Source organism: Protopterus annectens, chromosome 12.part0 (assembly GCF_019279795.1).
Source record: "Protopterus annectens isolate FY-2018-M chromosome 12.part0, PAN1.0, whole genome shotgun sequence".
Lineage (NCBI taxonomy): Eukaryota > Metazoa > Chordata > Ceratodontiformes > Protopteridae > Protopterus > Protopterus annectens.
In genome coordinates, this window is record NC_056746.1 from 995,022,278 (window position 1) to 995,036,454 (window position 14,177).

At 38.6% G+C, this 14,177-nt stretch overlaps 1 protein-coding gene across 2 annotated transcripts in view; it reads right to left on the reverse strand.

Moving 5' to 3' along the window:
• HNF4A (hepatocyte nuclear factor 4 alpha) overlaps positions 1 to 14,177 on the reverse strand; it is a 217,765-nt gene that overhangs the window by 15,115 nt on the left and 188,473 nt on the right. For both annotated transcript variants that reach the window (XM_044090021.1, XM_044090020.1), the window contains exon 9: positions 4,504 to 4,626. In XM_044090021.1, coding sequence (XP_043945956.1) covers positions 4,504 to 4,626 — 123 coding nt within the window. The remainder of the gene's footprint in view (positions 1 to 4,503; positions 4,627 to 14,177) is intronic.

Consider the following 14,177-nt stretch of genomic DNA (forward strand, 5'->3'; position numbering starts at 1 on the left):
GTTTGGAAAGTGCATTTACACCTCAGAGACCTTTGCTTTATGGTCACTCATCTACCTGGTACATTTTACCGGATTGCAGAGAGACCTGATTAAGGAACTCTTTCAGTCTATTCGAGGGTCCATTGTTGGTGGAGGAACTTAAACGTTTTTCTTCACTGCTGGCCACCCTTCAATCTGTTTCCATTGTGTCCATGAAGTTAATTTCTCATAAGCAGAAGGTTCTTTATGGGCGGCAGGTTCAGGCTTAGCCATCAGGAGATGTACCTGGATGCATTTGTTTGACTTTGTGGTGCATTTTAAGTCTTCTTTCATCAATGTTCCCCTTGAAGGATCTTCTCTGTTTGTAAAAGAAACACTCTACCATACTGAGCAAGATAGAAAGACATTGTCTCTCATGAGAATACATTTTTCTACCTCACAGACCTCCTTCTGTGGGAATCAGCATGGAGGCAAAAAGATTTGGTTCTGAAAAATCACAAGGATCTTTTCAGGACTCATGAGGGGAAACTTCTCCCAGAAGCAGGGGGGGGGGGTTCCAGTGGAAGACACCACCCTCATGGTAGTGGAGGCCTGCAAAACCAAGGGTTTAGAAATTCTTTTTGTGAAAGACCCATTCAGTGCTCCTGATAGGTTGCCTGACTGCTCTTCTCTGGAGGCAGTTGTGGGGGTGCTTGTTTGTGCACTTGGAAGCCAGGGTATCTATCACAAAAGACACTTGGGTGCAAAAGATTATATCCAGAGAATATTTCATTCCCCTTCTGCAACTCCCTCCATCCAAATGGAAAAATCTCCTTACTGTTGCACCCAATTAGTAGGAGTTAGCAGTCCTAGTAGTTTAAATGTTGGATGATGAAAGAGTCATACAGGAGGTTCCACCAGACAAGAGAGGATTCAGAATTTACTCAAGGTTCTTTTTAGTGCCAGAGAAAATAGGAGACCTGAAGCCCATTCTGGATCTCGGCAGTCTAAATCAGTTTGTAAAGAAGTCCAAGTTCCAGATGGTCACAGTTCAGCCCATTCTACCTCTTCTACAGAAGGATGACTAGATGTGCTCTGTAGATCTCCAGGATGAATACTATCATATCAAAATGAACAGACAGTCAAGGAGATATCTGCGCTTTCAGTTGGGGGCCAGTCATTACCAATTCAGAGCCCTGCCCTTTGGTCTCACCACAGTCCCCAAGTGTTCACCAAATCCATGGCAGTGGTAGCAGCTCATGTCAGACTGTTCAGATTCTGAGTGCTTCCCTATTTAGACAATTGGCTCCTCACCACCCCAAACAAACATCTCCCACAAAAGGCCAGAACTACTTACTCCAATTTTGTCAATGTCTAGAGATCACAGTCAGTTATGCTAAGTCTCATCTACAGCTAGTTCAAGTCTTGGAGATTATAGGAGCTCCCCTGGATACCACCAGTCTGTTGGCCTTTCTTCCACAAAATAGAGTACAGTCCTTAACACTACATGTCAGAGAGATATTTTCACACCGTTCATCCCCCAGCAAAACTGGTTCTTCAGGCCTTAGGATCAATGGCTGCAGCTGTTACCTTACTACCAACTGCTGACTTCCACATATGAATTCTTCATTGACTCTAGCAGTTCAATGGTCAGTTCTTCAACAGCCTCTGTCCCATCCTATAAAACTTTCTCGGGTTTGCAAGGACTCCCTATTTTGGTGGATCAAGTCCAAAGAAGTTTGTCAGGGTGGTCCCTTTGTATTCCCGCTCCCAGTAGCCATGGTGACCATGGATTCTTCCCAGTTGGGGTGGGGTGGGGGGTTTCTTGGGACAGAATGTCCAAGGCACGTGGTTCCCAAAAGAGACCAATTTGCATATCAACATCCTAGAAATGAGAGCAGCTGACCTAGAGTTGGGGACGTTTCAGAACTCTGTGTGTCCTGGGACAATTGTTATTCAAAAGGAGAACATGTCCTTGGTTTGGTACATCAACAAGCAGGGGGGAGCCTGGTCCTACCCCCTCTGTTGAGAAGCAATGAGAGTGTCTCCTCTAACTGCTTTCTTCAAGCAATGCACACATCAGGGAAATCCAATGTGCTAGCTGACAAACTCAGAAGAACAATTCTGAGGCCTCATGAGTGGTCTTTCAGTCAAGCTGTGGTGGAGAGAATCTTCCATTGATGGGGTCAACCTTGCTGCAATCTCTTTGCCTCTCCCTTAAACAAAGTGCAGCATGTTCTGTGTCCTTATCCCTCCTTAGTGTGAGTCACTGAGAGATGCTGTAATCCACATTTGCCCCCCCGGTCTCATTTACGCTTATACCCCCTTGCCCCTGATCCCCAAATTTCTTCAGAAAGCATTCTGAATGAACAGCAAGGTTATCCTCATTGCCCCCTTCTGGCCTCATCAGTTGTGGTTCCCCTTCCTTTGCTCTCATCTGCTATGTCCTCCTTGGACACTGGATCCCTCTCCACATCTGATCACCCACCCCACAGAGATGGCTCACCTGGTCCTCGAAGGACTCAAACTGACCGCATAGTTTCTCCAATTCCAGTGATGGCTAGACAGCCCAGGATTTCTTCCCCATTTTGCCATGTTCTGTTATCATTTCAAAAAGCCTCCAATAGAAAAACTTGTAAAATTTTCTTATTGGGCTTATCAGAGAAAAATTGGATCCTTTTACTGCACCTATCCATGCTGTTTTAGATTTTCTTGCTTCAGTTTTTCAAGGAGTTAGTTCTTCTACCATAAAAGTTCAACTAGCAGATATTTCCAATTATCACATTGGAGATTATGCTTTTCCTCTAGCCTCTTTCAAGTTATGCAAAGCCTTCCTTAAAGGAACTTTTTTGCTTTAACCTCTGATTAAAGAGCCTGCTCCACTGTGGAACCCTACACTTTCATTGCAAAGTTTCACTCAGCCTCCGTTTGTGCCTTCAGCCATGTTTAATTTCAAGTTTTTGTCTTGGAACACAAACTTTCTAGTGGCCATCACATCAGTTAGGTGAGTTTCAGAACTTCAAGCAATGTCTGGAAAGTCACCTTACTTGATCTTCCGCAAGGATAGAGTCACTTTACATACTAAGTCAGCCCAAAACAGCCTCTGAGGCGAACATCAACCAAGTGATCAACTTACCAGTGTTCATTCTAAATTTTTCCAATAAAAGGGAATACATGCTTCACCTTTTAGATGTGCAAAGACAGCTTCATTTTTATCTTCATAGGACAAAGTGTTTAAGAAAAACTGAACGACTATTCATGTCCTTTCCCCCAGTAGATTGGAAAAAACAGTCTCTAAGGTTACTTTAGCCAAATGGTTAACAGATTGCATTTCATATGTTTATTCTTAAAGATATTTGCCTTTGCTGAGACCTCCAAAAGCTCATTCCACTAGATCCATGGCTACTTCATCTGCTTTCTGGGGCAGAACTTCTACTGATGACATCTGCACTCCAGCCACTTGGTCCACTGTTCATACTTTGGTTCTGCGGTACTCTGGAATATCTTTACATGAGAGCCACCCAAGGTTATCACAGCTGGGGACTTTGTCCCATTCATTGAGGAATGAATGAAAACGGAAACATTAAACTTAAAAGTTATGTACTCTCCATAACTATGCATCTGTGTTGTACACATGAAGAATTTGTGGATATGTGCATTTCAAATGAAAAGTGATTTATATTTATATGTACTCTTTTACGTTTTTAATTTAGTCATTAAAGAGGAGAACTGTCTATTGTGTTGGGATGAAGCTTTCATTCAGGAAGTTAACGCCCCAGGATGTGGTTAAATTGTGTTTGTAAACTCAAACCACCAGACCAGCACAGTTGGAGAAGGAATAAAGACTTTATTAAAAAAGTCAAACAGCCCACAGACTGGTTGTGTTTGTCTCTTGCTTTAAAGCAACAAAATCGCTGCGCTAAAGGAGCAAATGAATGACCAGTGGTGTTAACTCACACATTAATTGTCAGTGAACTTAGGTTAGATTACCAAACATGGCAAAATTACTTTAAAGTTAACACAAACTGAAGATCTTACAATTGTCAGCAACATCCTACATTTTATGTGACCTTAAGAAGGGTTATGCCATTCTGCACTGGTTCTTAATCTGTATTTTCATACCATATGGCTTACTGACATGGCATAACCATGACAATTTAATAGATAAAACTGTATCTACTGCTATAACCCCCTTTAAGGTGCAACAGCTAAGTAAAACACAGTAGCACAATTGCATTTTGAAGTGTTTACATTTCAGAAACTTTCCGTTAAAATATATCGATGTCTAATGGTAAAGAAAATGTCTGTGGTCAATAAATTAAACAAACTGAGCCATGCAATATGGTATATAAACATCTATGACTGACTACAAAAGAGTAGTAGTTAGGCAGATAAAGAGATAAGTCTTTTAATTATAGTTCAACAAATAGAATTTATAAATATAATTTCAAGGATTATAACGCAGTCCATAAATGAAGAGCAGATTAAAAGTAAAAGCAATGTTTTTTTTAAATAAGCTCTTTTTTTAAATGCAGTGATACATACACATTTGTCCATTGTGCATCTGTGCAGGAATTGTATTGGCCACAATTACATTTGTTCCAAGATGTTCTTGTACCAAGTGAGGATGCAGAGGGTGATGGGTGTGCGGTGCCTCATTTGAAGTTCCTGTAAACAGCAAAAAAAATTTAGAAAAAGTCATTCAACACTTACTAATAACTAAGTGCTCCTCTATTAATAAACATTCAGTTAATTCTTAGTTCAAAAGTGTGATTCAAAATGTTGTACAGTGAGTATATGTTTGTATTCTAAATAGACAAGCTCCTAGCTCAGTGATGGCGAACCTTTTGGGCTCGGTGTGTCAAAAATTTGGAAAACGCCTATCGTGACTCTGCTGGTGTTTCACCATCCCCCCCGAACAAAAGAGAAACAATACTTTACATATTCACTGATTTAAAAAAAATACAGTTCAGTCATGTGTGCAGCTGTATATTATAAAATTAAAGAAAAATCAGTGACTTACAATAGGGAAAACGATATGCACACTGATAATTGGGCTTAAAATAGTGCATCAAAAAATTACCCTACTTTTAATAGTAATTTTGAACTGAACTGAAAAAATATGGAACACATTGCATTTGATTTAACACCAATTAATGACTTTTTTGTTGCTGAGTTTTAATAGATAAGTGCAGGGTCACATATTTCTTGCATTTTTGTTCATTCAGTTTCTTTGGTAACTCGGGTATTGGTGAATGCTGGTGCATCACCCAAATGTCGTGGTGTGTCACCTTTGACATGTGTGTCAAAGGTTCGCCATCGCCTACAGCTCACCGGACCTAGCAGAACTGTAGAAGTTACGGTATAATTCATGGGAGGGTCTCAGCTTTCAGTGAGGTTTTAGAGCAGTATGTAACAGCCTCTTTATGTAGGTTATGCAGAAATTGTATTTGTACATAATATGCATTGAAACAGTTCTTGCTGTGGGCAAAAAAGAGAGAATGAGAAAGAAACAGAAGTAAAAAGAGAACAAGGTGCTGTGTGTGCTGATTTGTCCTGTATATCAGAGAAGGGGTACTACACATATAAGCGTGCATACCATAATATATATATATATATATATATATATATATATATATATATATATATATAGTATATATAGTTTACTATCAAAATTTTGGACAGCATTCATTCGAACTGGGATTGTCAAAAGGTTATTTTTCCAGTTCACGGAAGGCCGAACCGAAAATGGTCATTCACCATTGTGAGGCTGATGTTCTGTTTGGAGATCACAGTACAGTGGGGCTCAGGAAATGTTCCCATTTCCTCACTGTAGTGCAATCTCAGTGTTTGTATATATAATTAGCAGGGGGTGTGGGGGGGGTGCAGGGGGGCTTGCCCCCTGCAATACATTAGTTGGAATGGCTGGCAGGCAGAGTACGCTGTGTAATGTTGAGTTCATTGAATGATGATGTGTCAACATTACCGGTTTCCTTCATTTGCATGAACAATGTTTTTATTTTCAATGTTATTTTTCATGGAAGTGATAATTCAACAGAATGTGTTTCAGAAATATGATAGTAAACCTATATATATATATATATATATATATATATATATATATATACACACACACACACACACACACACACACACACACACACATATATATATATAAGCACATTAAATATTTGCCCACTTGCCCCGTATGGATAGGGAAAAATCACTGGCTTTGCACAAACTGTACCAGATGTGGTATGTTTGGCTATGTTAATTTAGTTCCAAATGTATACAGTGGAACTGAATGTCTAGAGTACAGGAGACTGATGACAATGGTGGTTTCAGCCAGCTAGTGGAAGGTTGCCGCAGCTGTCTCTTAAACACATGACTATTCCATGGCATTCAGCACTGAAAATGCTCTGTATGCGTGGAAGTGTTGGCTACTGTGACATGTATCCAGTAAGTCATGTGTAGGACAGTCTATTACTTTCTTGTACCTTTAGTAGCCCCCATTGGGGATGAGTGGATATATGTGAAATGAGTGATTCTTGTAGGGCTGCACACGTACAATATAGTGTTAAGTACATGTGCATGTATACTTACAGCACTTCACAAAGGTATCTGTGATGGCTTTCAAAGCTATTTAACCAACAGGCAGCAAGCAGTGCAGTGGAAACATGAACTCTCTCCATTACTACCTGTTACACTTGGCATTCCCCAAAGTTCCATCCTTGGTCCACTACTCTTTTCCATCTTTATGTACAACCTCCACTCCTCTCCTGTACATGCTTCATTCATTCAGTATGCTGATGACTCAACACTAATCTGTTCCTGTCCTTCTTTCTAAGAACTTCAACTAAAAACACAGGCATCCTTCCTCTCTGTAGAACATGGCTTACCAACTCTCAACTAATACTAAACCCTAATAAAACCAATCTTATCATATTTCCACCAACTAATCTCATCACTTAAGTACCCACTTTCACAATCACATCACTCAACAAAAACAGCCAGAAACAAAAACAATAACCAAACTAGTAAAACACGTTTGAAGTGGCAAAAGCGAGTAAACTAAAACTGGAATCCTGGAACACAATGTCTGCACCACCAATAAAATAATGATTTTTATTGAAGATAAGCGCTTTCGGTAGAGAGCAATCTCCCCACCTTCATCAGATCACAATTTTATTTAAAAAAACGGGTTCTTTTATATCCGTGCCATCCAGTTAATGCATCAATTAGCATGGTTGTTAATGAAATAATGAGTTACATAATAATTCACTATATTGTTTAAAAACATTCCTATGCAATGAACAGTTTTAAAATCATTGTCTCTTGTTGTAATCTTTTTGTATATAAAACCTCGTGCCTTCATGTGACCACACGTAAAAACACATAAAAGCATATAAAAGCAGCACACAAAAACAATGATAAAAATGATAAGATTTAAACGTCTTTTGACAGTTTGAAGTTATTTCCGTAACTAACAAGTGTTGTCACCAGCTTCAAAACCAAGGAGGGCAAGTACACTGTCAACCAAGAGCCCATAAGTTTTTAAATTTATATTTGTGTTTATATCATCTTACTTTATTCTCTATTAAAAAAATTGGAAAAACTCCCTGCCATTCTATAAACCTAATAAGCCTGATCAAAAGCTTTTTTGAAAAGGCTTTTTTAGAAAAGGCTTTTTTAGAAAGCCTTCCAAGAAGCTCTTATAGGGGGATGCAGGGGAAACATTTGATCTTTTAAAGATCTTTTAATCTTTTAATATTTTAATCTTTTAAAGATTAATGTAACCCCTGTTGGAACTAATTTAACCACAATAACCAGATTAATTTAATGTAATATAATGTAATATTGCTAAAAATCAAATAAAAACTATTCGCAAATAATTCGCAAATAAACCAAAAGAAGGGGTTACCCCTCCTATAGATCTTATAAACTCAAACCTATAAAATGATTGTTTATAAGGACTAAAAAGTCACATGACCATAAGATGGCCAAATTTACAAAGGCTCATGCGACACAACGCCACACTAAACCTTTGCCATCAACTCTAAAAATCATTCAACCTGACCCTATCCTATCTCTTAAGGGCCTTTAATTTCAATATGCATTTTATGGAGACTACCTCGTTGAGTCCCGGAAAAGTGTATGATGAAGTCCAGATTTGCCAAAATACCTCTTGCTCCTCTAGTTGTAATTGCCAAGGACCTCCTCTAAAGGATGGCTGTATTTGTTGTATAACTGTAAATAAAAACGAGTGGTCAGAATGTGAACTAACATGTTTAGCCAGTGCATTATTCATATCCTTGATGCTAATGGCATGAACATGTTCATAAATTCTTTTCTTAAAAGGCCTATCGGTCTTGCCGATATAAAAAGCAGGACAGTGCCTGCATGTTGCCACATAGACCACTCCCTTTGAGTTACAATTAAATCTGCCATTAATTTTATATTCTGTCCCTGCCAAGCTTACCCTTGGACCAACTGAAATAAATTTACAATAAGGGCAGCAACCGCATTTGTTCATTCCTTTAACTAATTTGTTGGACTTATGATTAGCTCTCTCTAACAGGTTTTTTAGATTTTGCCCTTTTCTATAAGTAAATCTGGGCCTTTCACCTAAGCATTTAATGAGCTCTTGATCTTCCATCAAAACTTTCCAATTTTTGTTGAGAATGTTTTTGATGGCCTTCCAATCAATACTGAAAGTAAACAAAAACGAGATGTTTCCAATGGAATTTCCATTGCCATTCTCTTTAGTTTTAACAACTATTGTTCCTTCTCTAAGTATTGGTTTAAAATGTAAAAGTCAACCAATGCTCAGTGCTTCAGCCAAAGTCAGCCAGTCCACAAATAGTATCCAAAAACAAAGAATAAACTGGCTTGACACAGCTTAGGTGGAAAAATATATTTATAAAAACAGCAAATACGATACAGAAACGATACAGTACCAACACAGTTGTAAGCGCTTTCGGGTTCACCAACCCTTCATCAGACAATGAAACAAACACAATTTCTCATTTAAAAAAGATGTGTTAACCAATCAGTGATTAGTATTTTACCCGCCTATTTTGTAGTGCAGGTTTTAAAGGTATCCTGTCATTTAACCCTGGATATCTATGTGAACCAAGTGTAATAATCCACTTAGACTCCAGAGTTTCTGTGAGTTGTTTTATATCACCACCCCTAACACCTAATTTAGCATTTACAATAGCTTTAAACATAAAAACGTGAGATGGATTCTTATCCACATGTTTAAACAGAGCATTTTGTTCTACTCTGTTCCTAATGCATGTAAGATGCTGCAATATTCTGACCTTCAACATATTATTTGTCATACCCACATAGTAACATGTACATTGTTGGCATTCTGCTATATATACCACATGCGATGTCCTGCAAGTTGCCCTAGCTTTAAAACTAAACAATCTCCCATCTATAGGATGTTTAAAAATGGGGTTCTTATTGATGTTTGTACAGGCTTTACAGTTACCACAAGGTAATGTACCTATCTTGCTTAGCCCAACACCATTCCCAAGAAGGCTCTTTTCTTTACATAATAAATCTTTCAAGTTGGTGTTTCGTCTATAACCAAACCTCGGAGTGTATCCTACTATCTCATTAAGCTTGTCATCTGTACTAAGTATATTCCAGTTCCTTCGTACTATAGATTGAATATCATTGATATTGCTACTATATGTAAAATACATCCTAAGACCATCATAGTCATTTGATCTGGGACTGAAATTCCTTGTATATGAATTGTTGGATAGCCAGGGTTTGTATTCTCTGGTTCTCAATCGTGCATTCTGCTCTACTTTTTTCTGTACCAAATTGTGATCATACCCCCTATTCCTAAAGCATGTCTTTAGTTGCTCCACTTCTGCCACATATCCTTCTTCTTCCAAGCATAATCTGGAGGCTCTACATAGCTGGCCCTGTACAATGTTAGGAAAGACATGCCGGGGATGCATGCTGTCAAAAGGTAGTAAATGATTAGTCCAGCATGCTTTCCTGTAAAGAGAAGATGAATAACCATTCGGACCCTGGGTGATCCTAGTATCTAGGAAATCTATGCTATTTCTGGAATGTGCTACAGTAAATTTAAGAAATGTTGTTGTTGTATGTAGATAGTCTACAAATTCTGCTAGCTCACTTTCATCCCCTCTCCAAAAGAAAAAGACATCATCCACAAATCTAGCATAGGCTCCCACAAAATCTTTCCAATGGTCATTATTAATAATAGTATCAGCCTCCCAATAATGTAGGACAAGGTTAGCATATGTATTGGCACAAGGGGTGCCCATAGCAACCCCCTGTGCCTGTCTATATATCTGCTGTTCTCCTACAAAAACATTGTTCTCAAGGACTAGGGATAGTAATGTACATACCAAGGAAATTTTGTGTTCAGCTTCTCCCATTTTACTTAGCACATGTCTAATGGCTCTTAAACCATAGCCATTACCTATAACTGTAAATAGGCTTTGCACATCCATGGTGACCATGATAATATTCTCTTCTAAGGTTTCCAGTTGAAAATCCTTAACCATCTCCAGAAATTGTTTGGTATCTTTCAGAATATTATCTATTTTATCTACATAAGGTCTTAAAGTGTGCTCCAACCAAATAGATATATTTTCAGTGACCCACCCCCTGCCCGAAACTATGGGTCTTAAGGGTGGGTCCTCCAAAGATTTATGGATCTTCGGTAGAGCTTTGAATTCTGGTGTCCTTGGTTTAGCAATTAGTAGAAAACTTAATAAATCATCATCTATTAACATGTCAAAATGTAGTTTTTTTAAAACTGAATGTACACCTTCTATTACCCTGTATACTGCTATGGGGTTAATAGGTATATAAGTCATGTTGTCAGATAAAAGTTGCTTAATCTTATTACTATAAAATGCTGTGTCGAGGACAACCACTGCCCCTCCTTTATCAGCTGTTTTAATCACTATATTATTATTTTTACACAGCCCCCTCAATGCAGCTTGTTGTTGATTAGTAAGATTATAATATTTATTTTGTTCTTTGCTTCCAAAATACTGTATTAAATCCCTCTCACAACTTTTTAAAAACATGTTCAACGCTGGTGAGAAAGGTGGTGTATACGTACTAGGTTGTCTTAAAACATTAACTTGATTTCCTAAGTCTCTGTCTGAAACATTATTGTAAATAGTTTTTAAAGCTAAATTTCTGCAAAACAGTGCTATATCAGTTACTACTTCATTAAAAACACTTTTCTTAGCAGGGACATAGGTTAAACCTTTGTTTAAAACGCTGATCTCTTCATCATTTAACCTATAAGATGATAAATTAAACACCATACCATCAGTAATATTAACAGTCATTCGTGAGTCCTTCTTTTCTTGTTGGGGTCTCGCCCCTCGCTCACTGACCGCTTCCACGGACCTCGTTTCCTCACTGGTACCGGGAATTGTTCCAAAAAACATTGTCGCCCTCTCATGGTTTTCGGCCTTGCTCCCGAATCTGAAAAAGATGATACACTGGTGCTGTGCGAAGAACCTTCACCTTCAAGTAACGGTTGTTCAGTTGAACGCTCAAAGGAGCGTTCAATAGTGGTGGGGAAAGTAAGTTTGTCTTCTCCTAAATAATTCTGTACTACGCCCACATGATTATCGCTCTTGCTATGGGATTCTCCAGCCACACTGTGTGAGGAATTGTCCATGTTCGACTTCTCAGGAGAGGCAGATCCGATGTTGGTATTCTTCGGCAAATCTCCACGCGCTGCTGATGGCCGATCTAGTTCAAATCTGTTGCCCTCATCTCGCTGTGGCTCTGTACGCCTACGTAGTGACGTGACACGTTCCTTGTTGGTGGAAGCAGATGGTAAGGACCCATTGTGCCTCGGCCAGACAAAAATATTGCCTGTTTGAAAATCCTGATGGTCGCGTTTGAGTTTATTAATCTTTTGAGCTTTCAGTTTCTCATTATTTAGAGATATATCTTTTTGTAAATTGGTCAGTCGATTGTTGTGAGCCATTGTTCTAAAATCTCCTTTTAGTTTTAAATATAGGGTATCCACTTCTTTCTGCAGCTTCTGTACCTCCGGAGCAAAAAAATTGCTTAACAAGTCCATATACTTAAAGCTGGTCTCTATATTCAAGGACTGCCACTGTGCCAACAGTTCAGGATATTTATCTCCCTGTGTCGGCATGCATAAAATACGCATGCCGCGAGGCACTATGCCATATTGTTGGCAAGCCTCAAAATGAAAGCTTTGCCATCTTAGTCTCTGTAACCTACCAGCTTTATACTGTAGATCTCGTATCATATCTTCAAACCTCATGTCAGTTGTCACTGGAGTCTGTATAGAACCTTGTCCACTCCTGTTGCTCTTGAAGCCCAAGTCCAAAAGTGGATTTTTCATATTTAATTGAAACTGTTCTAGAAAAACTTCTTCTTGAGCATTTCCTCCTTGTTGTACCACCTCCATAGCCTGCTTAGCACTATAGAGCACACACAAAAATGTAAAAGTCAACCAATGCTCAGTGCTTCAGCCAAAGTCAGCCAGTCCACAAATAGTATCCAAAAACAAAGAATAAACTGGCTTGACACAGCTTAGGTGGAAAAATATATTTATAAAAACAGCAAATACGATACAGAAACGATACAGTACCAACACAGTTGTAAGCGCTTTCGGGTTCACCAACCCTTCATCAGACAATGAAACAAACACAATTTCTCATTTAAAAAAGATGTGTTAACCAATCAGTGATTAGTATTTTACCCGCCTATTTTGTAGTGCAGGTTTTAAAGGTATCCTGTCATTTAACCCTGGATATCTATGTGAACCAAGTGTAATAATCCACTTAGACTCCAGAGTTTCTGTGAGTTGTTTTATATCACCACCCCTAACACCTAATTTAGCATTTACAATAGCTTTAAACATAAAAACGTGAGATGGATTCTTATCCACATGTTTAAACAGAGCATTTTGTTCTACTCTGTTCCTAATGCATGTAAGATGCTGCAATATTCTGACCTTCAACATATTATTTGTCATACCCACATAGTAACATGTACATTGTTGGCATTCTGCTATATATACCACATGCGATGTCCTGCAAGTTGCCCTAGCTTTAAAACTAAACAATCTCCCATCTATAGGATGTTTAAAAATGGGGTTCTTATTCCATTCAAGGCTAGTTTTTTTCTGGTTTGAAATATTTTGAGTTACTTTCCTATGGCCTTTCTTGCTTCTCCTTCAAGGTTCAGTTATTAGCCATTTCAGCATGTCTGCCCATGGATCCTCCTCTTTCAGGGCTTTTTCATCTCAAAATGTTTTTGAAAGGAGGTTTTCTTAAGAGGCATCTTAAGAATATCAGTGGCCCCTTCTTGGTATCTTACTTTTGTGATAGGGAAGCTAACACTCGGTCCATTTTAATCAGCTAGTTTGGCTGATATGAGGTTCTTAACAAGGAAAACAGTTTTACTGGTTGCTCTGACCTCTGCAAGAAGAGTGTCAATTTGTAATCTCTTAAGGTGAGTCAATCCTATATCATTCTCCACAGAGATGGGGTTTCTTTGAGAAGTAATCTATCTTTCATGCTTAAAGTGCTATCCAAGTTTATTTTAAACCAAAGTACCCATTCCCCAATTTTCTTTAATGATCTTAAAAATGAGGAAGAAAGGATACTTCATACCTTGGATGTCCATTGACAACTTAGGAACTTTCTTGACAAAACTAATTTTATCTTCAGATTTGTTGTTCTTTTATTGTGAAGGTAAGAAGAAGGGGTAACCTGTATCAGTAGACACAGACTATTTCCAAATGGTTGTCTAAGGCTATTACCATTTTTATACTCACCATAACACAGTTTTCCTGTCATGGTCAAGATCCACACTGCCAGGGCCTTGGCTTCATTTATGGCTACAGTGACTGCAAGGGTACTATGGAGAAATGATCTCTGATAGGCTGGATGAGAGGAATGATGGTTGATCAACTAGCTGACAGACAGTATTGGGGAAGACAGAGATATTGAATCACTGGCAAAACCAGAAGTATTCTAGAAGCTGCAACTTGGCCCTCAGTACATACTTTTACAAAGCACTATAAGATTGATTCTTTCATTAGGCCTGATAGTCTAGATCAGGCCTTGCAAGGACCATTCTCCAGGGGCTCCTGGATTCTTCTCCTTGAACCTCCCAAATGTAGTAAGCTAGGGTAATCTACCATGCAACTAAGGCTA